The sequence below is a fragment of the Sciurus carolinensis genome, chromosome 1 (assembly GCF_902686445.1).
Source record: "Sciurus carolinensis chromosome 1, mSciCar1.2, whole genome shotgun sequence".
Taxonomy (NCBI): Eukaryota; Metazoa; Chordata; class Mammalia; order Rodentia; family Sciuridae; genus Sciurus; species Sciurus carolinensis.
In genome coordinates, this window is record NC_062213.1 from 176553977 (window position 1) to 176576589 (window position 22613).

General features: G+C 52.6%; 1 protein-coding gene across 2 annotated transcripts; it reads right to left on the minus strand.

Annotated features, from left to right (window-relative positions):
- Positions 1 to 1987: 1987 nt before the first annotated feature.
- Tie1 (tyrosine kinase with immunoglobulin like and EGF like domains 1) lies at positions 1988 to 22052 on the minus strand. Of its 2 annotated transcripts, XM_047522619.1 has the most exons (24): positions 21898 to 22052; positions 18486 to 18803; positions 18302 to 18412; positions 16872 to 17027; positions 16581 to 16712; positions 16297 to 16437; positions 15974 to 16102; positions 15018 to 15163; positions 14630 to 14774; positions 12159 to 12317; positions 11856 to 11993; positions 11570 to 11664; positions 11368 to 11491; positions 10504 to 10794; positions 9983 to 10173; positions 7164 to 7374; positions 6895 to 7005; positions 6345 to 6535; positions 5353 to 5466; positions 5167 to 5237; positions 3953 to 3993; positions 3777 to 3873; positions 3597 to 3696; positions 1988 to 2446 (listed from the first exon to the last, which is right to left on the minus strand). In XM_047522619.1, the coding sequence occupies exons 1-24, from the start codon at positions 21953 to 21955 to the stop codon at positions 2375 to 2377; spliced, it is 3342 nt and encodes a 1113-aa protein (XP_047378575.1). In that variant the 5' UTR covers positions 21956 to 22052; the 3' UTR covers positions 1988 to 2374. The 2 variants fall into 2 exon arrangements, with proteins under 2 accessions (XP_047378575.1, XP_047378565.1); XM_047522609.1 differs by having other exon boundaries at positions 11368 to 11664.
- Between the last annotated feature and the right edge of the window lie 561 nt (positions 22053 to 22613).

Here is a 22613-nt window from a genome sequence, read left to right on the forward strand (position 1 = left end):
TGTTTATTCATGAGCAGATCTTTTCATAGGTTTTTCTTTTTTATATTAAAAATTTTTATTTTTGATTTCTTTGATTGCTAAGATTCTCAAATAGTTTTCACATTTTTTTTTTTTTTTTTTGCCAAATGTTATTACCACTCTAAGAATCATCTATTATGTCTGGGAATCATCTATTCCCACTCTAAGAATTATCTATTATCACTGTTTTTATAGGTGATTAAATTTTTTGTTTTACTTATTTATTTATTGGTTCTTTTTAGTTTTATGTGACAACAGAATCCATTTTGACATATTGTAAAAGCATGGGATCTGATTGTTCTAATTCAGTCCCCAGTCCCTCCCCTTCTTCTCCCTTCCCCCACTCCTTGTTCCCTTCCCTCTGCGCTACTGGTCTTTCGCCCATTTAAGACCCTCCGGGTCCAGCGTGGCCTGGCCTCTGTCACCTCTCTGGGTGCATGACCCTCAGAGTTGTGTTCTCCCTTTGTTCCAGTCACGTGCAACCATTTGCTGCTCTTGAACACAGCATATGTCATAGGTGCTGTTTCCTATGCCAGAATCTCTTCCTCTGGGAATACCTACTGCCTCTGTGAAGCCCAGATTAAAGTGCCACTTTCTCTGGAAAAGTTTTCCTGACTCCAACTCCTGTTCGAGTGTTGCCCAGGTCCCCTTCCTCTCTTTACAGCACGTGCCACTGTGTTTTATTGCTTTTTTACACATGCGCCACCCACAGGGGCATCCTGGTTTTCCACATCGGTTCCCATCTGGGACAACTTTCAGTGCCCATCCCCTGGGCCACATCCCTGCAGCGAATGCAGATCTGAAGTGGAGTTCCATCGTAGCGAATCCCTTCTCCCCCATCCTATAGAACTTCCCATAAACTCCAATCAGTTTCTGTCCAAATTCATCCCCACGTTCCAGCCATTCAAGTCTGTTTGACTGCAGATTTGACACCCCTAACTGACGTTTACTGAGCTCTTACTAGATACCTGACCCAGCGTTGTGCAATCTGTGAGATCTCAGTTGACACTAACAACCACAAGGTGCTATAATTAACCCCATTGTTTCACTGGAGAAAACAGAAACTCAGAGAGGTGAAATGACTTGACCAAGGCCACACAGATAGTAAGTGGTATAGAAGGGACTGAACACAAGTCTGTGTGATTCTGGGATCTGTGCTCAGCAGGTGCTTTACTGAGCTATATTCCCAGTCCTAGGATCTGTGTTCTTAACCACAGTGCCCCACTGTGCTATGCCTTCCTTGATTTCATGTGATTCACTGAAAAAAAAAAGAAGTGTGAAGTATGACCAGTCTTATTTCTTAAGGACGAATGGGACAGAAATCTGAGGTTGGCCTTCAAAGCATAAGCAAGCCCACAGTATGGGGTGCGGGACTAACTTTTAGAACTGGGAGCAAGAGCCCAGGCAAGGAGCACCTCCCAGAATGCTGAGACCCAGAGGAAGGTGAAGGAGTCCGACCCTGGCTGGCTCAAGTTGGGCGTGGCCTCTGCCTTCCCCCTTCTACACCCACCAGCTGGCCATAAGGTGACTACCAAGCCGGGGAAGGCCGGAGGGATAAGGAAAAGGATAGGAGCACGAGGAACTTGAGATAGGCCAGAATCTGCCTGGTGCTGTCAGTTGGAGCTGAAGCTGGGCTCCAGCCAATCCTGACATGGACTGTGTGTGGGCAGAGTGAGGAATCCCAGGCGGGCAGCTACCCAGAGATACAGGGAGACATGTCAGTGTGGAGGCTGCAGGAGGGAGGAGACCAGGGGAAAACAGACTTGTGTTCAGGACAGAGGTAGGGACCAAAGGGGTTACGTGTCAAATGGGTCCTCCAGAATGGCTCCCAGCACGGAGGGGCAATCTCCACAGGGGCTTGGGCCTCAGGCAGGGCATGTAGAATGGTGCCCCTTTTCCTGGAAAGTCCACTTTCCCTCTCCCCAGCCCCCGCCCTGGGATGGACTGAACAGTAAAAGGTAGACATTGGTGGCGTTTCTCAGAGCATTTATTTCTTCCGAGTAAAAAGGCAGCGGGTAGGGGAGTAGCTGACCAGGGCGTGCGAGTGGAGTGGGTGCTGGCTTGGTGGAGGAGCTGGAGGCGGGGCTTGAGCGGGGGAGCAGCAGAGCATATATGTGAAGCAGCTGAAGAAAAGGAAGGATGTGAAGGGTAGCCATCAGAGCTGCGAAGGATGGGGCCCCATCCCCCTAGGCCCACCACCTCCATTCCCTCTTTCCCCTCTTAAGTTAAAAAAAAAAAAAAAAAAAAAAAAATTCCTTGGGGTGGCTCAGGTGAGAGGCTAGAAGGGTCAGGAGTCGCAGGTTGGGAAGCAGAGTTTGCTCCGGCCAGCAGAGCCAAGTTCTGGTGTGTCCGCGGCTCAGGCCTCCTCAGCTGTGGCGTCAATGCCCGCATAAGTGAAATTCTCAAACAGCGACATGTTCACGTAGGCCTGGGTGCAAAACAAGCTTTAGCGGAGGCCAGAGATGGTGGCGCATCTGACCTCAAGCTCCCTGACTCCTGTGCACTTGGGACCTTTGAACAGACACTGATTTGTGCGGAGGCTCCATTAGGCCCCTTGACCAAGGTTGGGTCCTCACCAGCCCAGAGAAGTGGGGGCAGAAGAGCACTGCTGGGGGTCTTAGGTGAGAGGCAGATACAGTGACTAGAGGGGGCTTTTTCTTCTTCCTTTTTGTTTTGTTTTTCCTTGTTTTTATTGGTGCATTATAATTATACATAATGGCAGGATTCATCGTTACATCTTCATTCATGCACATGATATAACAATATCATTTGGCCAATATGGTTGCCCACTATTTCCCCTTTCTCTCTCCACCTCCCTCCTCCCCATTCCCTTTCCTCTACTTCACTGGTCTTTCCTTGATTTTCTTAAGATCTTAGAGGAGCTCTTTTTCACCTAGTCATTCGATGAATTGCTGATTCATTTATTAATTCATTTGCTCATTCATCTATTCTTAAGGCTATTATTGATTCATTCATTTATATGGTTATTTTATCATTCATTCCTTCTTAAGATAATTATGTAATCATTAATACATATAAACAACTATTTTAAAATTTACTTAGTTTGATATATTTCTTCATTTATATTTATTTGATAATTCATTTATTCATAGTTACTAGAGTCAGGTGATTATTGTATCATCCGCCCACTAATTCCTCTGATTTAGGCCTTTCCTGTGTCATTCATTAACCCATCCATCTTGGGTTAGTGGACCATTCATGCATTCTGCCCTGGCTCTGCCAGGTGAGGAGAGGTGGCTCAGAATCTGGGCTGATGGCCTCCGCAGAGGAGGACAGGCAAGAAGTCTGGGACCAGGGACAGTAGGGAGGACTTTGCTGTTGGGGCTGAACAACAGCAGTCCTGGAAGAGTGCAGAATGGCCTGCGTCTAGCCCAACAAGGGCCTCAAAGGGAGTCTGCATGCAGGGGCCTGGCGATGATGACAGCGCCGGCTGAGGAGTCTGGGTGGCCAGGGGTGGTGGGACAGGGGACACTGGCTGTGCTGGGCTCCCTAGCATCTATGAGAGGGCAGTCCTGTGAGCCTGGTGAGCCCCAGCTCCATCACCCCAGTCTCCTCACCTTCCTGGCTTCCAGCATGCGGCCCAGCTGCAGAGCTATCTGGGCAAAGGGCGGGCGCTCATGGGGACGGTCCCGCCAGCACTGGCGCATCAGCTCGTACCTGCGGGTGGGGCATTTTGAGGAGAGGGTTAGGGCCAGCAGGGTGATGGGGTCACAGAGCTCAAGGGTCAGGTGACTCACACTTCATCATCACAGTTTCGAGGCTGCTCCATTCGGTAGCCCTGAGGCAGCTTCTCGTAGAGCTCGGCGCAGGTCATGCCGCAGTAGGGTGTGCCTCCTGTAGGAGACAGGGCTCCCTCAGTCCAGGGCCCCCCTCATAAGCAGGGATGCTCTGGGGAACAGGGGTGGGGACTCACCGAGGCTCACTATCTCCCAGAGGAGGACTCCAAAGGACCAACTGAAATGAGAAGGAGGTACTTAGTTGCCTTCTAGGCCCTGGGACCCATAGTCTTTACCACTTTAGGATGCATGCCCTGCATGTATCTGCCCTACGATTGCCTGGTCGTGGCCAGTTGCTGTCTCTGCTCACTGAAGCTCCCTCATACCTCCAACCCCTGGCTCAACATAATTATAGCTGACATTTTTATTGAATACTGACTACGATCTAGGCACTGATTTATATATTTAACTCTCACACCAACCCCATGATGCATGCCTATTATTATCATCCCCCGTTTCACAGAAGAGGACACTGAGGCACTGAGCACTTGCCAAGTTCACACAGCTAATAAATGGCAAAGCAGAGATTCAAACCCAGGCAGTCTGGCTCCAAAGTCCTTGTTCTTAACTGCCTCTCACACTACGACAACCTCCATGTAGGTACCATCTGGGAGAGGGAATCCAGGCAGTCTTAAGGTAGAGCAGGAAGTAAGCATATGATGGTCAGAAGGGAGGTTGGTGGGGGCTGGGGAGATAGCTCAGTTGGTAGAGTGCTTGCTTTGTAAGCACAAGACCCTGGGTTCAATCCCCAGCACCCTCCCCCCGCCAAAAAAAAAAAAAAAAAGAAGGGAGGTCAGTGAACAAGCAGGCCAGGCCAAAGGGCTCAGGGCCAAAGCAGAACAACTCAGAAGACAGGATCTGAAATGGCAGGTCAGGTTCAGACTGAGATGGACATCCCTGGAGAGGTAGAGAGGAGTGCCAAGAAGGCCATCTGGGGTTGGGGAGCACTGAGAAGGAGTTGTGAGGGTTGTACTGGTTAGCTCCTCAGGTGACATGCCCCTGCCCTCCTGTGACAGGAAGGTCACACGTCGTGACGCACGTCTTGAGCGTCTACCCCAGGGATTATCCACAGCAGCCCCCAATCTCTCCAAGGCATTGCCCCGTCTGTTACACAAATAGAATCCTCAGCCACCCGTACCCAAGTCCTACGCCTGAAGCACCTCCCAAGACAAAAATTCCTTCCAGCTGGCCTCCTACCTTCCCATCACCATGGTGGCACCCCCGGATGTACGCAAACCCAGCAATGCCCAAGTCATGCCTGACTGTCAGATGTTTCCGAGATGTGACCAGATTATGCCTGCCTGACCTCTGGGCACCAAGCCCTCCTGCCCCTTCTCACCCTCACACTCACACGTCACTCTTGGTGGTATAGACGCTGTAGTTCAGAGACTCGATGGCCATCCAGCGCACGGGGAGACGCCCCTGGGAGAGAATGGGTTTGAGGGGCTGGGTGTGGAGGAAGGGCCTGTCTGGAGGCTTCGGGGGGCCAGGCCATGTCAGGCACAGGCCCTGAGGGGGAGGGTTGACTGAGACTCACCATCGTCTTCTTCACATACACTTCCTCCCCCCGAGAAAGGCCAAAGTCTGCGATTTTGGAGGCCAGGTTCTCTCCAACCAGCACATTTCGGGCGGCCAGGTCCCTGTGGATGAACTGCAGGCAAGGTCAGAAGTCAGCGGGGAGGAGGAGGAGGGTGCCTGGGATAGCAGGGCCAGGGAGGGGCTCCTGAAGGCTCCTCTTCTCCCTGCCCACATATCCCTCCACCTTGTGTCCATTGATGTCCATCTGAGAGAAACGAGCGCAGGTTCTCCTCCCCTCCTCCCTGTGACCCGGGCTTGGCCAAGTTCTGGCGGTATCCCTCTTCCTGAGACAGTGGTGGCCACATTGCATCTTCCCCTCTTTCCACTCTCGTTACCCTCTTTCTCCCACCCTCTCCTCACTGGTGAAGGACTCTGAGTGACCCTCTCCCCTGTGTTCCAGTTTCTCCCCTCGGTCCACCACCTTCCTCAGAGACCTCTCTTCATCAACCCCTCCCCTTACACTGGCCCCTGCCCCTCTGCTTTCAAAGATGCTCAAACTTCACTACCTGTAAAATGCCTTCCCTCAGTCTCACGTCCCCCTCCAGTGACTTTCCCCTCCCCCCGTCCATTCAGGCAGGGTGTTCTCACACTTGGGTCCAGATTCCCCTCTTCACACCTTATGGTGGCTCTCACTCCCTCACCACTAGTCACCATCTTGGGGTGCCAGCTCTCCCCGAGTGCTGGACTGGCATTTACAAGTGCCCACCCCACACTTCCCTGAGGATGTCCCTCAGATGCTCTGAACACAGCACCTTCTCCAGACCCTCTTCTCCCTCGGCTCCCTCCTCACTGTACTTACATTCATCCTCCCTTGGGTCAGGAACGCGGGGTCAGGTCCTTCCTTCTCCCTATTCCTCAGTCCCCACACCCAATTAGCGCCTGCTGATTTTATCTCCGGAGGTTGGCCCGCGGCCTCTCCTCTCCCCTGTCACTCATTGTGCTCACGCGCACCTGCTTCTCGCTCAGGTACTGCATCCCATTGGCAGCATCGCTGGCAAAACGCAGCAGCTGCCGGGAGCTGAGGGTGGAGGCTGTTCCATGTTCTCGGGCAAAAGCTGGGTCAGTCTCTAGAACGCGGCTCTTCCGCAGGAAATCTAGTAGGTTCCCATAGGGGGCATATTCAATGGCGATATACAAGTAACCTGGGAGTTGGGGAGATACAGGGGGGTGATTTAGATGCGGACTACCTAGAGTGGCAGCAGGTGCCCCAGGGTAAGAGCCTACAGCATGCAGGAGAATCAAGAGTGATGTACAGGCTGGGGACATAGCTCAGTTGGTAGAGCGCTTGCCCTGCTTGCACAAGGTCCTGGGTTCAATCCCCAGTCACACACACACACACACACACACACACACACACACACCAAAAAAAAAAAAAAAAAAAAAAAAAAAAAAATTGAAAGAGTAAAGTACAGGTGACCTGCAGCTCCTAGCAAGCACTGATATGGTAGGAACAGTGGCTGATGATGGGGGTAGGAGGATAGGTGATGAGGTGGGGGCTTACCTCGGTTCTCACAGGCCCCCAGGAGGTTGATGATGTTAGGGTGATGCCCCAGTTTGCACAGGACTTCCAGTTCTCCAGCAAAGTCACGATGGTCATTTTCGGAAGCATACTCTGTAAAGAATCCAGTGTCACCCTTGCCAGAAATAACTGGAGAAAGGGCACGGACTGGTGAGGGCTGGGGTCCATTGCTGGAGGGGTCTAGGTGAGGCCTGGGGTCTACAAAACAAGGGAGAGGGCCAGGGTTGAGGTCTAGGGTTACTCTCAGGGACCTTTTAGCATCTTGATGGCTGCATTCATCTTGAGCCCATCCTTCTTGATCATGGCCCGGATGACTTGGCCAAAGTTCCCCTCTCCAATGAGGTCCTCAAAGGTGATGTCCTCCCACTCCAGCACGGGATAATTCAGGGGCTCGGGCTGTGGTTTTGGCCGCCGGGTTAACGTCAAGGTCCCAGAGCTGAACTGCAGGATGGTTTCTTCACCCTTCACAGGGTGGAACAAATGAGCAGCCAGTTCAGGCAAGAGGCATGGGGGCAGAAGGAGGCACAAACAGCATACAAAGAGAAGGTCCAGAGGTTAGAAGAATGGACAGACAGAGGGCACCCTAGTGGTCAGCCAGGGACACATACAAAGGATATACACTAAATCATAGGTGATAGAGCCACAGGTGGGTCATTGGGTGGACAGGTGTCCGAAAAGAGAAATGCAGGGGCTATAGCATGCTGGTCTAGTAGGGCTGGTGTGGGACTCTGGAAGGCAGAAAAGAATTGGAATGAACTGTGGTGGGAAGCAAGGGGCTTCCTGTTATTGTGCTGCTAATCCCACAACTAGGCTTTTTTTTTTTTTTTTTTTTTTTTTTTTTAATTGCCAGAGTGGTCTGGAGAGGATTCCAGCCTTAGGTACATTTACTGAGCACCCACTACATGCAAGGCCCTGATCTACTGAGAGTCAGTGGAGGGGTTTTGTTCTCCATAGTAGCAGGAGAAGAGATTACTCCTGTTCACCCACTTGGTGTCTAGCCATAGCTCTAGAACCAGGTCAGCTCCTGAAGACACTAAGACCCTAACAAAGAGGAATGTTCAGTTCCCTCTGTTGAGTAGGAGGTCTACCTGGGAAGGGTTGATGGCAGGAAAAAGGAGTAGTTAGCTGAAGAGGACCAAGGGAATTGCCAATATGAGACCTGGAAGCAGGATTAAGATAGACCTTGTGGCCAGGTGTGGTGGCGCACACCTGTAGTCCCAAGGGCTCAGGAGGCTGAGGCAGGAGGATCATGAGTTCAAGGCCAAACTCAGCAATTTAGTGAGGCCCTAAGCAACTCAGTGAGACCCTAAATAAAATACAAAATAGGGCTGGGGATGTGGCTCAGTGGTCAAGTGCCTCTAAGTTCAATCCCTGGTACCCCATCCCCACAAAAAAGATAGACCTTGTGGCTGGGTGTTGTAGTGCACACCTGTAATCCTAGTGGTTCAGGAGGCTGAGGCAGGAGGATCACAAGTTCAAAGCCAGCCTCGGCAATTTAGTGAGGCCCTAAGAAACTTGGTGAGATCCTGTCTCTAAATAAAATATTTAAAGGGCTGGGGATGTGGCTCAGTGGTTAAGTGCCTCAGGGCTCAATCCCTGATACCAAAAAAGAGAGAGAGAAAAAAAGATAGACCTTGTGATGGGGGTCCCTAAGTGAGATGAAGCCTAGCTTGATGGGCAGGGACTGAGGACATGGGTCACATGGATTTACATGAAGCATGAATCGTTGCAGGCATATACCAGAATGCAGAGGTACAAAGGTTCACGAGGGCCTGGAGCAGGCCCAGGGCACAGGCACAGGGACAGGCATGCATCAGGAACATGTGCATACATGGGGAGACCGACAAGGGATGCTGACATGTACTTGGACACAGCACATGCATTCGTATCTGTGGGCAGACTTCTTGATATGTATTATGATAATGTGGACATTAAAGGCTGCTTTCTTGCCACCTACTCTCAGCATTTGTGCCCAACACCCTCCCCCACTAGGCAATGATGACTGGCTGTGTGCCCTGACCTCAGAGGGACAGCCCAGACAAAGACACCAATTGAATCCCTGAATGGAATTTTTTAAAGGCATAGTAGACACTAGCCTTGGACACTGGACTTTCTATCACAAGGGTCAGCCCTTGAGAGATAAAAGAGTTTGTTTGCTTTTTTTCGTTGTTGTCTTTTTTTTTTTTTTTGAGATGCCATAACTTGGCTCTAGATATCAAGTGCTCATGCCTGGAGTGCCAAGGGCAGAGTTCAGATATGAAGTGACAACAGTGGGGAGTTTTAGAAGAAACGTGACTGGTGGAATGGGCAGATGTGACAAGATGAGGTGACGCCAGGTCCCAGAAGAGGAGCCAGCACCCCTCCCCCACCCCATCTAAGTGTCAGCTCTGGGGCCAGCAGGATGTAGAATACAGGAGGACCGAAAACCCAGGCAGGTTTTCGGGGAAGCCTGGAAAAGTGGAGGTGACTGCTCCTCTTCTCAAGGGGTGCTGGTGAGGCTGCAGGCCAGACTGAATTCTAGAGGAGTTGAGCCACAGAACATGCTGCCCTCTGCAGGGTACAGGCAAACCAGGAATTTGCAAGGATAAGGCCGGGATGAGGAGCTCACAGCCTGAGAGGCCTGTTGGCAGGAAGCCACAGTAGTGCTGAGGACATCAGTCACAGATGTGTGTAGATGGAGGCTGGCTCCCAAGTTGGGAGGGCCTGCAAGGACAGAGGCTACCAGCATGGACTCCAGGGGTTGAGAGCCACTCCAGGAAGAAGGCAAAGATTGGGCAAGAGAATCTCAAATTGACCACATCCCAGCCTGGAATTGGCCCTGGTGAAATGGACAAAACTGAATTCTTTTGGATATTACTAGGAATATTAAATATTTCCCTCTAAAACAAATGGGCTCATGAGCTGAGTTCAGGTCTAGATAAATAAAAAAGGATTATGTATTGTACCCTTGAGGGTGGCTGAGTGTAGTCTGATGACATAAGCACACGCGCAGACACACGTGTACAGGTAGACAAGAGAGGCATGCACACTGGGGGCAGCACTTGTGCACCTGGGGGTGCGGGTCACTGACCGAGCCTGACTGGTAGGTGAAGGTGCGCCTCCGACGCACGCAGCTCCTGCGGATGCACACCAAGGCTAAGAGGGCAGCCAGGGTGGTGAGGCAGGTGGCAGAGATGGAGCCCACCACAGCCAGGACCAGCTGCTGATCCAGGCCCTCTTCAGCTGCCCGGCTCTCTTGGACTGGGCCTTCACCCTGTAGCCCTGGACACAATGAGGGGCAAATGATGGGGACTCCTGGGTCAAGGAACCCAGAGGTCACCAGAGGGAACCATGGAGGGAGAGTCTGAAGATGCCAGTAACAGGATATGGGGAGGCATTCTGGGGCCAGGGGTGTCACAGAGAGCAAGGGGTGTCACAGAGAGCAATGTGATTACCCAAGTACTAGGACCACAAAATGGGCAAGGCGAGGTTTTGTGTCACTTGTTGGGAGGACGCCAGGAGGCCCCACTCCAAGGTAGCTAATGAGGTGGATGGAGTATGTGCTCAGACCAGTCCCAGGGCCCAGGTGTCCTGTGGGTTCTGCCCTCTCACCGTTGCCAAGAGTAGCTTCTTCTACCATGTTGCTCCAGTCACCAAGACCTTGAACGCTGGCCCGCACACGAAAGAGGTAGCGCGTGCTGGCATTGAGGCCACGGACGATGGTATTTGTCTCCTCAGGCCTGTCCACGTCCATCCACAGTGGGTCTCCTGAGCCTCCAGCCACCTGCACCTCCACGATGTACTTGGATATAGGCCCAGACGGAGCCTCTGGACGCTGCCACGTTAGCCGGATCTCAGAGTCTGAGAGGGCCTGGGCATGGAGATGTCGGGGGGCTGGAGGCCCTGGGAAGAGGGGAGTGGGAAGGCAGGGCTCAGAAAAGACCAGACCATGTGGCTGTGAGGTCAGTGGCATTATTTTTAGCTGTGTGCCCTGCTCTGTGGACTTCATATGGGAGTCACCCTGCCACCTGCCCCCTCTCCCAGCTGGACTCCTCGACATCCCCAGGCCATGTTCACCCACAAGCTTCTGCTTCCCCCTTTTCTCCATTTAGTCCAAGTCTTTCCTGTGTCCCCCACATGCTGTGTTCTCCAAGCCCATGTTCCCCAAAGACCCTAGTTTTCCACGCGAACCACAAACACCAGACCTCCACAAAAGACACCCCACTCTATGGAGGTCCCACCAAAGGGTCTGGAACCAGGAGGAGGATCTCAGCTAAGATCACTTGAGGGTGTTACCACATACTCCTGGTGACCCTGTTCTGGTATCCTGTCCCTTCCCCCTGTCCCTTGTTCTCCCTGGTTCCCGAGATGTGTCCTGAGCTACCTCTGTGTCCACCTCCTGTGTCTTTCCTGTCTCATGTGTCCCTGCATGCCCTAACTCTTCATCCCCCACTTGCCACTCCATTCCAGGCATACCACTGAGAGGCAGAAGCACGTATGCAGGGGGCGATGCAGGGCCAAGGAGGGTGCAGTGATAGAGCCGCACATCCAGCTGGTAGTGGGTGCCAGGCGTGAGTCCAGTCAGGAGGGCAGTGCGGGCCTGGGGGGATGAGACGTTCTCCCGCCGCTCCTGTCCCCGTGCCCCATCCCACAGTCGTAGCAGGAAACCATCACCCACCAGTGGCCCAGGCACCGAGGGTAAGGACCAGCTCACTCGAAGCCGGTCAGGGCCTTCCACATGCCAGTCCTCTAGCCATGGCTGCAACAAGGGCTCTGGGGCCAAAGGTCAGGGGTCAGAACTGTCCAATGGGTCTTCAGGGCTGGGCGGGACAATCCCTAGTGAACAGGTAAGAACCTCCAATGGGAAAGTCAGGGGCCCCTGGATGAACAAAACATGACGGCCCTGAATGAAAGGGTAGTAATCCCAGGAGCAGGGCAGGAAGGGATGACTCTTGGCCTCTCACCGGGACAGTCTGTGGTCATGAGGGTGGTAGGTCCCCAGGTCCCCTCTCCACCTTCCCCTGGACGGCTCAGCTGAACACGGACACTGTATCTTGTCTTTGGCTTCAGATTCATTAATGTCACATTCTCGCTGGGGTCCACTGGGGGTAGGTGTGCCACAGTATTGTTTAGTGCCAACCACTTCCTGAATCCACCTGCTCCCTTCAACCCCAACGTCCACAATCTTCCTTCCCTTTCCATTCTCACCTCGTCCCCTCACTATTACCCAACACCCCTGTCCTTCCCCCAGCTCTCTCCCCACTCACCCACAATGGTGGACCAGTGCATGGTGCTGTCCTGGGGCCGGTAGTACAGGCGGACAGAGGAGATGGGTCCATCCCCAGAGTACGAGACCAGTGGGGAGATCACAAGCTTGCGGCTCTGCTTGGCCAGGAGCCGAGGTGCAGTCAGGGGCACTGGGGGCACTGCCAAGAGACTAGGGGTAAGGCAGTGCCCATGGGGCCTGTCCTGTCCTCAGAAAAAGGGAAACACTGGGCTTTGGGCATCTTTGTTTGGATCTTGGGACCCTCTGGACTTGGGGGGGCAAGTTCAATAGAAGATCAGAGTGGCCAGGGCCCAAGGAGGATAGAATTGAGGTCCCTGGGCAGCTTGAAATACAAGGATTCAGTGACAAGGACATTGGTTTTCAAAAGATGTAAAGCAAGGGAGTGACATGGTCAGCCGGGTTGGGGGAGAGCACCCTGTCCATGAAGTATAGTGCAGACAGAAGGGGCTGGAACACAAGGCGGGGAGACAGCCTGGTGTCACCTGTTCTCTGCCCCTCCCCCCATTATCCACTATTCTTTTTTCACCACTCTCTTAATTAAAACAAGGTACAAGTGATGAAGTCCCTGCTCCACCCTTGATGCTTCATATGCATGACCTTTAATTCTCACAACTACCTTTCTGATGGGGCTCATTACCCCTGAGTCATGAATGAAGAAACTGGGGCTCAGAGACATTGAATAACTTGCCGAAGGACTCACAGCTAGGAGGAGATACAGCCAGGGTTTGAACAAGGTGTGTCTGACCAGGCCACCTCAAATCAATGGATTCCACCCTGAAATAACTTTTATGTTCTTGCTGGGTTTCCTTACTCTGTGGTCACTGCCCTTACTCTGGTCTCAGCTTTCCTCTCCAGATTATTGCATTATATGCCTTAACAGGTTCCCTTGCTTCTTCCAAATATTTATCAGACTGACTTGGGAGGGAGGAAAGAAGGGAGGGAAGGAGGGCTGAAGGGAAGGAAGGAAGACTGGTCAGGGAAGATGTAGGGTTGTGAGCTGAAGGAGCATCAGATGGACGAGCCTGTCAGCAAGAGATGCAGATCTGGGGGAGAAGAGGTCCAGACTGGATACAGACGAGCCCCTGGTGCCTGCACCTCATGCAGAGGATCAGATGTCCAGGAGGTGGCTGGATATAAAATGGGCCCTTGAATTGCACACCGGTTAACTTTCACACCAATTTTAGAACCAGACCTCCACAGAAGATGCCCCACTTCATGGAAGGTCTCACCAAAGGGTCTGGAACCAGAAGGAGGATTGCAGCTACAGAGCACTTGAGGGTATTACCAGAGAAGGGTTGACATCGTGGGACCAGATGTCATTTTAAATAATATCAATTGTTAACATATATTGAGCACACACCCTGTGCAAACTGCTTAAAGCATCATCTGGTTTAATCTTCGTAACAACCCTATCTAGTGTGTGCTAATGTCCCCATTGCACAGGCAGAGAAACTAAGAGAGGTTAAGAAACTTGCTTAAAGTAATGGGAAAAGGAATTTTTAAAATTATTTATTTTATTTGGTACTGGGGATGAATCCAGGAGCACTCTACCACTAAGCTACGTCCTCAGTCCTTTTTACCTTTTTTAATTTCGAGACAGGGTCTCACTAAGTTGCCCAGGCTGTCCTTGAACTTGTGATCCTCTTGCTTCACCTTCTCTAGAAGCTGTGATTACAGGTGTGTGCCACTATACCCAGCAGAACTAGGGACTTACAGAGAGGGGATCTGAACCCAGGGTTCTGGGTCCGAAGCCTTGACTGGAGCAGGTGGTGGGAGGGGATGGTGAGGAAGCCGGAAGCAGAGTGTGGCAGTGAGAAAGAGGAAGGTGAGAGAGAGTGCTCGTGTGGAGGAGGAGTCAGAAGCACAGGAGAGTGGAGTCTGGGGTGGCAGGGGGCAGGGGTGTGGACTGCCCATGCTATGGTGCTGAGAAGGTGCAGGAATACCTAATATGGGGAGGGGCCCTCTTCCCTGAGCAATCCTGGTGGCTGGAAGTTATCCCTTTGTTCACCTGGCAGACTTCTATGCAGGTATCCCCTCGGGGAGCCATGCAGGTCACCCTCGAGCTCCACAGATCCTGTGCTCCCCTGTCCCAGCACCGAGTGCCTATGTAGGGGGACTCGGACACAGGGAGCAGTATCCTAGAGGCAGAGTCAAAGGCACACTGTGTGTGTGATGAGGCGGGGGGCGGGGAGCATGGCTAAGCAGGAGGTAGGACGAGGTTGGAGGGCCTCCCCCATTGCTGGGGTGTGGAACATCTTTTCCAGATGGGACCAGGCTGTGCTCCAGCCTTGACACTGCCCAGCCCTTTGGCTGACCACGAACCCTCTTTGCCTGGTGCTGGCCTCTCAGGTTGGATGCCCTTGCCCTTTCTGCTGGGATCCGCAGTCTGAGAATTAGGTAGTGTCTACTCTGCCCACTATCCATCCTCCATGGCCCTAAGACATTACTGACCTTTGACATTGACCTTAAAACGCCGGCTGTCTTGGCCACCAGATGTGGACACACGACATTCCCAGAACCCGCTGTCCCCAAGGGCCAAGTGGGGTACCTCGAACTCAGCTGTGGTCCTGTCTGGTTCTACAATGGCTTTGGTGGACTAAGAGAGACAAAAAGAGGGGACAAAGAACGTGCACCTATGAGGCATATATGCAAATATGTTTGGACTGTTGATGGGACAGGGGCCCAGTGGCAGCCCCTCACCAATCAGCCTGACCCTGTTAGAGCCATGCCCAGGCTAGTAGGTAGAGGCTGCAGAAAGTTCTGAGGGGATGGGGTTCTGAGGAACCAACTGTGAAGTTGGAGGAACAGGGGACAAAAGGTTGGGGTCACTGGGACTGACCAGGAGTACAGTGCCATCTGGCTTGCGAAGCTCCATGCTACCCCTTACTGGGAAGGGGTTCCCTGCCGCTGCACAGTTGATCCGGGGCATCGTCTCCAAGTTGAATTCCAGTTCTGAGGCCATATTGAGGATCTGGGGGATCCGGTCTGGGGAGAGAGAGGACTCATGTGGCACTCCCATGGGGCAAGCACATGGCCATGACCACCAAAGTGCCCCTTGTCCCTTGCTGTGCATCTCAGTAGAGGCACCACCATCTGCCTACTCACTCAGATTTGAAAGCCAGCAAAGTCCTATATGACCCCTGCAGTGTCCTTGTGCCCCATATTAATCAGCCACAGCAACACCCTTCCTCACATCCTCCAATATCTGCAGGCAGGCCCCTCACTGTCCTCACAGTCAACACACTGTCTGGGCCTCACTGGTGTTTGGTCCCCAACCATGGACTCCTCAGAGTCCACTCTGCCCAGCAGTGAGAGGTCCTTTCTCAAACAAGTGTGACCGCCTTGGGCCCCTTCAACAAGTCTCCCTTGTCCCTATCATACAAAGCGCAAACCTTTGACCTGGTATTCAAAGGCCCCATGATTGGACCCCCTTGGGACAGTCTCCCTGCCCCCGACTTCACTGTCCTGATAGCCAAGCCCGAGTCTCAACCCTCAATCTTTCTCTACCCTCTTTCCTTGTCATCTCTCTTCCGTCCTCCCTGTCCAATCTCAGATCTCACCTCCTCCAGAAGCCTTCCCAGACTCTATCTCATGCTGGTCAGGGGCCTCCTCTGGGCTCCAGTATACTCTGGGCTGTCACCCTTCAAGTTATGGATGGCTGAACCAGACCATGTGGTCTCTTGGGCCATTAACAGGGAAAGGAGGGACAATAGGGCAATTGTCTCCTCTGTGCAGATAATAGGTCAGTGGAGGCTGACTTGTCTTGAGGGGTCTCCAAGAGCTAAAGGCTCATACCTGATTTCTCACAGTGGACTCCATGCCACCCAGAGGGGCAGACACAGCCACTGAACCGGTCACATGTGCCACCATTCTGACACTGGCACTGGAGGCGGCAGTCAGCCCCAAAATGACCAGGGGCACAGGCTGGGAATAGAGGCAGTTTGGTCAGGAGGGATGGGTCAGGGGGTCATGAGGGCACAGATGGGGCATGCATTGTACAATAGGCTGAACGTAGAGGGGACACAGGTCAGGTGACTGCAGGGCTTGGTGTGTAAGCCAGGGTCAGAGTGAAGGGTCCAGGCCAAGCTTGTGGCTATGGAGGGTGGGTTAGTTCATACCTTCCTGGCACTGGTTTCCTTTCCAACCAGATCCACAAGAGCAGCCATAGGGGTCTGGGAGGCAGAAAGTGAGGCCCCGACAGCCTGATGTGCCTGGGCACTGTTCCTGGCAGCTCTGCCCAAAACGGCCCTCTCTGCAAGCTGGAAAGAAGATGTGCAGGCATATGGGCCTCTGTTGGGGGCCAGAGTCCAGGACTGAAGTCGCACCCTCACCCTCCAGGTTCTGGGTCTTATTCTAGTCAGGTATCCTCTCTTGTCTGGGTCCCAGCTCCCTTCCTCCTTACCCTGCTCACAGCGAGTACCCGTGAATCCAGGGGGACACACACATTCGCCGTCATGGTCATGGCAGACACCTCCATGTAGGCAGCCCGGGCATTCCTTGGCACAGCCTGGCCCCCAGTGCCCAGCCTCACAGCCTGGAGGAAAGTATCTTCAGCAACTAACCTTCACCCGCCTACCCATGGCTGCTGAGGACTGGGGTAGCTTTACAGACTTTGGGGATCTCTAGGGCCTATAGGAAGTATAGAGCTTTCAGGCTCCCACAACACCCATGACCTCTGCCCTTTGCTCCTGACCCCGCACGATGAGTCGAAAGAAGGCGCTTCCCAGGGGGCTGGCTTCGAGGTAGGTGGCACTGTAAATGCCGCTTGATGGTGGCTGCACGTTTGGGAGCTGCATCAGGAACTGTCCATCCCGGGCCTCATGCCGGTCCAAGGTATGGAAGTAGGATCCTGGGGGGCATGAATGGGTCAGGGGTCTCAGCACCACCATGCATGGGCTAGTGTCATCTCCCTTTGCCCAGGTCACATCATTGTGCCCCAGCACCAACCACCCAATAAATCCTTAAGTCCTGTTCAGTCCACCTCCTTATCTACCGAGCAGCCCACCTCCGCCTGCACCCACGGCCTCGTCCTGGCCCCGGCCTCCAGTAGTTTCCTATGCAGCTTCTCTGCCTCCAGCCTGGCCCTTCCCACCATCCTGCACTCCACTCAGCAGCCAGCGAGATTCTTCTAGGACAGATTCCTCACCAGTTTGTTTTCGCCAGTTTGGCTCCTGCTGAGCCCTCTAACTCTAAACCTCTCCACACCCTGCCTGCCCTGCCGGACTCTAAACATTCCTGAATTGTTTGTTTCCCTTCTGGAAACATCTGGCATTTCAGACGGTCCAGCCTTTGCTCTTGTCAGTCCTTCCTCCTGGAATGACCTCCCTTCCTTCTTCTCTGGTTCCTGTGTCTTCCCACTTCTTCTGAGTACATTTTAGTAGCTATCTTCTTTGGATTCACACTCTTGCATCTGCTAACAACTGCATAGAGACGCCAGAGATGCAGATCTCCCTGCCTCCTTCCACGTCTCCTGTCAGTTCAGTTGGCCTGCAGCTCAGGGTGCAGACCCCCAGGTCCAGGAAGGATCCTCTTCCCTCAGAAGCCCAGAGATGCCAAGAGTCAGCCAAAGGGTTGTTTGTCTGAGCGCTGAGGCAGGACTCTTTGGAGCCACACAGAAAAACCGTGTCTTTCCATGGGGTAGCCAAAAGACAGAAAGGATCAGGATGGAGGGCAGACCTGGGACTGAGATTCACAGTTGTGCCTGGGCTTTGGCACATCTCTTGTGGACATTAAGGATTTAGGCTGGGCAGGCCTCTGAGAAAGACTAAAGTTTCCTGGTCCTGAGTTGGGCACATTGTTCCCAGTTCTCTTCTTCCCTGTGGGGACTGCTGCTCTCTCCAGGTGGGCTAAGTGACACACCTGCCAGCTCCCAAGGAAGAATCAAGGATGAGTACTTAACACAGTGCTTTAAGAGGTAGCTGGCCACTGGCTCCTGGTCCTCTTAGAAGATGGCTCAGAGCTAGAGTTGAGATGAATTCAAGCGTGTTCAGGGGCCTTGGAGGTTGGCCAGGGGGCAACAGTTCTATCAGGGTGATGGGGAGCAAACTGAGGATTCTGAGGGTGATGGAGGTGCTGGTGCATCGGAACTATGGGTCCATCTGCCCAACCAAATGCCCCTCTCACCATTGCTCTTCCAGATCACATCGGTCTGCTTCTCCTTGTGCACACGTGCAGAAAGCACAGCTGTGTCGCCCTTGTTTACTGTGTGCGTGACCTTGTCTGGGAGCAGGTGGGCTGTGGAGTGGAGGGAGAGTGGGGTCAGCGGTCCAGGGCCGCTCCCGCCCCCACCCCTCAAGGCCAGACTCACCCCCGGGGCTGTTGTGCACATAGATGACACGAGTGCGCCGCGCCCCAGCACCGCCCACGCAGGAGAAGACGCCCACGAGGTCCGAAGGTTTGGAGAAGCCGCGCAGCGTGACCTGGTGTGAGCCATTGCGCGCCAGGTGCAGAGGCTGTCCGGGTGGGAGGGTGCGCACGATGCGGTCGTCCTTCTCCAGCAGCAGGGGCGGGCCCCAGGCATCCGAGCCCCTCCCTGCCCCCGCCTCCCCCGACACACAGGTCAGGAAGAAACGCTGAGGGTCCGTGAGCCGCAGGTTGGCCAGCAGCGTCAAGTCCACAACTGCGCCTGGGCCAGGACAGCAGTGACTCTGTCATAGCCCCAGTGAACCCTTCCTTGCGCCCCCAGAGCCCCCAGCCCCAGTCCCCTGATCTTACTGTTCTACCGCACCCTCTGAAGAGGGTCCCCTCTTTCCACCCGCTCTCTTTCCCTGTCGGGCCCCTCAGACCCTACAGGCACTTCACTTTATCAGGTACTTCCATCCCCCACCTCTCCCCTTCCATGTGCACTGGTCCTTTGCCCTCAAGTCTCTTCATCCTAAAAGAACAAAAACAAAAACACAAGCCCTTCTCTGGCTGGACATCCCCTGTCTTCTCCCTGACGGCTTTCCTTTTCAGCCAGCCTTCAGAAGAAACCATCTCCACTCCCTGTCTCCTTTCCTCACTTTATTCTCTGTTGGGCCCCTTTCCCAACTCCTTTTGAAAACTGGTTCTTCAAGGTTTCCTCAAGTCACTTCTCCCTGCCCCCATCCAGGCCAGGAACATCTTGTAGGGCCCCCTCCTTGTCACCACAGAAATCGAGAAATATTCAAAGTGCCCGGATTTAATTTGGGTGTGAAACAGAAATGAAGTTGGCTTCCTCTGGCTCAGAGACAGAGGGCAGGTTCAGCGCAGGCCTAGGGCCCAGATGGACACAGAAGGGGCTTGGTGTTTGCTTTCCAAAGAGCTCACTGTCTGGTTGGAGGGGCAGGCATGGACATAGCTGTGTGGTGCAGGGTGCCATAACAGGGAGCAGAGAGAGGGGCACCTAACCCAGCCTGGGGGAGGCAGGAGGGTCGGGAGGTTCTTCCTGGGAGATACAGCTTGAGAACTTTCAAAGCTCAGCCCGGGCACAGTGAGTGAGGAGAATGGGGAGGGAGAGAGGTCAGGATGGGGAATGGGCCTTCTAGACAGGGGGATCAGCTAGGGAAAGGCCTGAAAGGAAAAATGTTATGGTGTGGGGATGGGGCTGTCCAAGTTTGATGTGACGAGAACTTAAAACTTGTGGTCACGTGTGGGCAGAGACCTGATAGAGCCAGAGTCCAGGCCAATCCAGGAGAGCCCAGCTCACCTGCCTTAGCTCTGGGACCCGCCCCCACACCCATCTAGGGCCCTTTCTTCTATGTTCTATCTGTTAACTGTCAATTAATTAATTAACTTAAATGCCACTTAGCTTATCATTTAATGTTCTTGGAAAGCCTGACATGAGTAAAATAAATTGGCATTTACTGATCATGTACCAGTTACCAAGCATGCTGAAAAGCTTGCTGGAAAATTCATCCTCCACCGGAAGCCTCCAGTGAAGTTGACATTCTTTCCACTCACAATGGAGGTAATAATAATTTTTATAGAGGCCACTTTGAGCAAGCTCATCCATTGCCTTTAACTGTCACCTCTGAGTCAATAACTCTGGGATGGCCTTTCAGCTCAGAGCTGCATGTCCAAGAGCCTTCCCAAACCTGCTCCTCTCTCCTGCTCCCTGACTCAGCAGACAGCACCTGCCAGCTGAGACAGTAACTATGGCGTCATCTCATACTCCCACTGCCATAACAATTAATGTTTATTGGTTGTCAATTATATACCAGGCACTCTACCGATGTTCTCTCATTTTATCATCCTGTCCTGGGAGGTGGGTGTTATTACCTTTGTTTTATAGCCAGGGAAAAGGCTCTGAGAAGTTAAGAAACTTGCCCAAGGTCACACAATTAGTAACAAGAAGAACCAGGTTGTTTGATTTTAAAATCCACACTATTAAGCTTTGTGCCACATACCCCAGCCAATCACAAAATTCTGCAAATTGCTTCCTAAAAGCTTCTTGACTTTATCCCAATTTCCCAAACCCACCTTTGTTCAGCCCTCATCCCTCAGCCCTCTCCTGGAACATCCCAAGAAATCACACCCCCTCTCTCTCTGCTCAGAAACTCCCCTCTCCATGCTGGGGAGCAAAACCAGAGCCTCATGAGTGCTAAGCAGGTGCTCTACCACTGAGGTGTCACTGCCAGCCCCTTGTAACTGTCTTGCCTATAACTTTCATGGCTCCCCATTTCCTTTAGGACAGTGTGCATACTCCTGAGCCCCTTGCTACTCACATTCTGCCTCTCCAGCTGCTTTCCCTATAGGACCCTTTTCTCCTGTGCAATTCCCTGCCTCTGAGACTTGCATTTGTTCGTCTGACTGCCAGCTTCCTTAGTGAAGCCTTTCCTGACTGTTGTTGTCCAGTACCTAAGGCAGCGTAAGCAGACTCCTCCTTCTCAATGCTGCCCTAGAGCTCCTCATGTCTACCTCTGTTTGGCCCTAATCCCATGTCCTGTGTTCCCCACTATACCATGAATCACTCAAAGGCAGCCTCTGTGTTCTAATCCTCTGACCAGCAGACTGAAGGATCCAGCTGCCACTTATTTAGAAACTCTTACCAAGTGCCAGGCTCTGTGCCAAGCAGGCTGGTCCATCATCTCATTTAAACCCCATAACAACCATAGGAGGTCAGCATTGTAGAATCTCATTGTATAGGTCTGGAGGTTGCCAGCCCCTCAACTAATGGACTATTGTTAGTGTTCAGTAAAAATTTGTCCAGTGATTACTGGAATGAACCCGCACACTGACTCTATGAGCATCCACTGAAGACATCACTGAATCCATAGGCCCTTTTACTCCCACAGGTCCTGAGATCCAACAGTCAATGAATGTTCTCTTTCCCTCCCCAGTCCCAGGATGCACTGATTTTTAGTGCCTGCCTCAGTTTTCCTGACCCTGATCTGGCTTTCTGGTGGATCAAAGTCATGGCAGTGATGAGAGAGTTTCTATTTTCCACCCAATTTTTTTTAATGTGGCAAAATACATGTAACCTAGAACTTACCATTTTAACCATTTGTAAGTATACACTTCAGTGTTATTAAACACATTCATAATATTGTACAAACTTTACCACCAACCGTTTCCATAACTTTTCATATTGTAAGTCAGAAACTCTACCCATTAAACAATAACTCCCATTCCCCTTCCCCAGCCCATGCCAGCCATCATTTTACTGGCTGTTTCTACGACATAATAGAATTTCTTTGGGGAAAATCAGGGCCTTGGGGCCTAGAAATGGGGTAGGGGTGGGGGACTCGTGAAAAACTTACCAACATGAGAAGCCAGGAAGAGAATGGGGAGCAGGAAAGGGGGCTCCAGCCAGACCATACTCCAGAGGCTGACCCAGGCCAGCCAGGACCAGCTGGCCCTGGGGTCAGTTATGGGTCTGAGTGCTCCGCCTATGCCGGTCAGTAGGCCCCAGCATTGAGGAGGAAGAGGAAATGAGGTGGCTCTGGTGGGAGGGGTGGCAGGGGAGAGAGGATGGGAGGACTTATTCTGCTTCCCAGCCTCTAGGCCACCCAGTCTGGTCACCACAAAGCTGGGGATGGGTGTGGCCTAGAAGGCCCTGGAAGGGGGCTCTTGAGATGGCGGTGGGGGAGGGTTATGGTAGAGACAGACCTGGGAATGTTTGGACTGATTTTCCATCCCTTCTCTGCCTTTAATCCTCAGTTTTGCTGGCATACAGGAGGCAGGAAATGGAGGAAGTCAGTGGCTTCCGCCTATTGAGCAGCTTTGGAGGGATGACATTGTTTGGGGGGTCTCCCCTCCTCCCAGCACACACACACACACACACACACGCACGCAGCCCACATGATGCCTCACACATACTCCAGGATGAACACTTACATGGAATCCTAGAGAGGAGTTCTCATGTAGCACAAGGATTTTTGGGATCTGAGAATGAACACACTCAAAATAACACAGGATTCAGGGCCACAAAGAGCCTGTGAGTCTAATCTTGTATATTTCTCTTGTTTTACAGATG

What these genes read in the sequence shown, in the direction of transcription:
- Tie1 (XM_047522609.1), bottom strand. Translation starts at nt 21,955, where the DNA reads ATGGTCTGGCTGGAGCCCCCTTTCCTGCTCCCCATTCTCTTCCTGGCT. An exon ending in CTTTCGACTCATCGTGCGGG is followed by an intron (nt 16,713 to 16,871) that starts GTCAGGAGCAAA and finishes ACTTTCCTCCAG; the next exon opens with GCTGTGAGGCTGGGCACTGG. An exon ending in AGTACCTGAGCGAGAAGCAG is followed by an intron (nt 5,467 to 6,344) that starts GTGCGCGTGAGC and finishes CCTTGCCTGCAG; the next exon opens with TTCATCCACAGGGACCTGGC.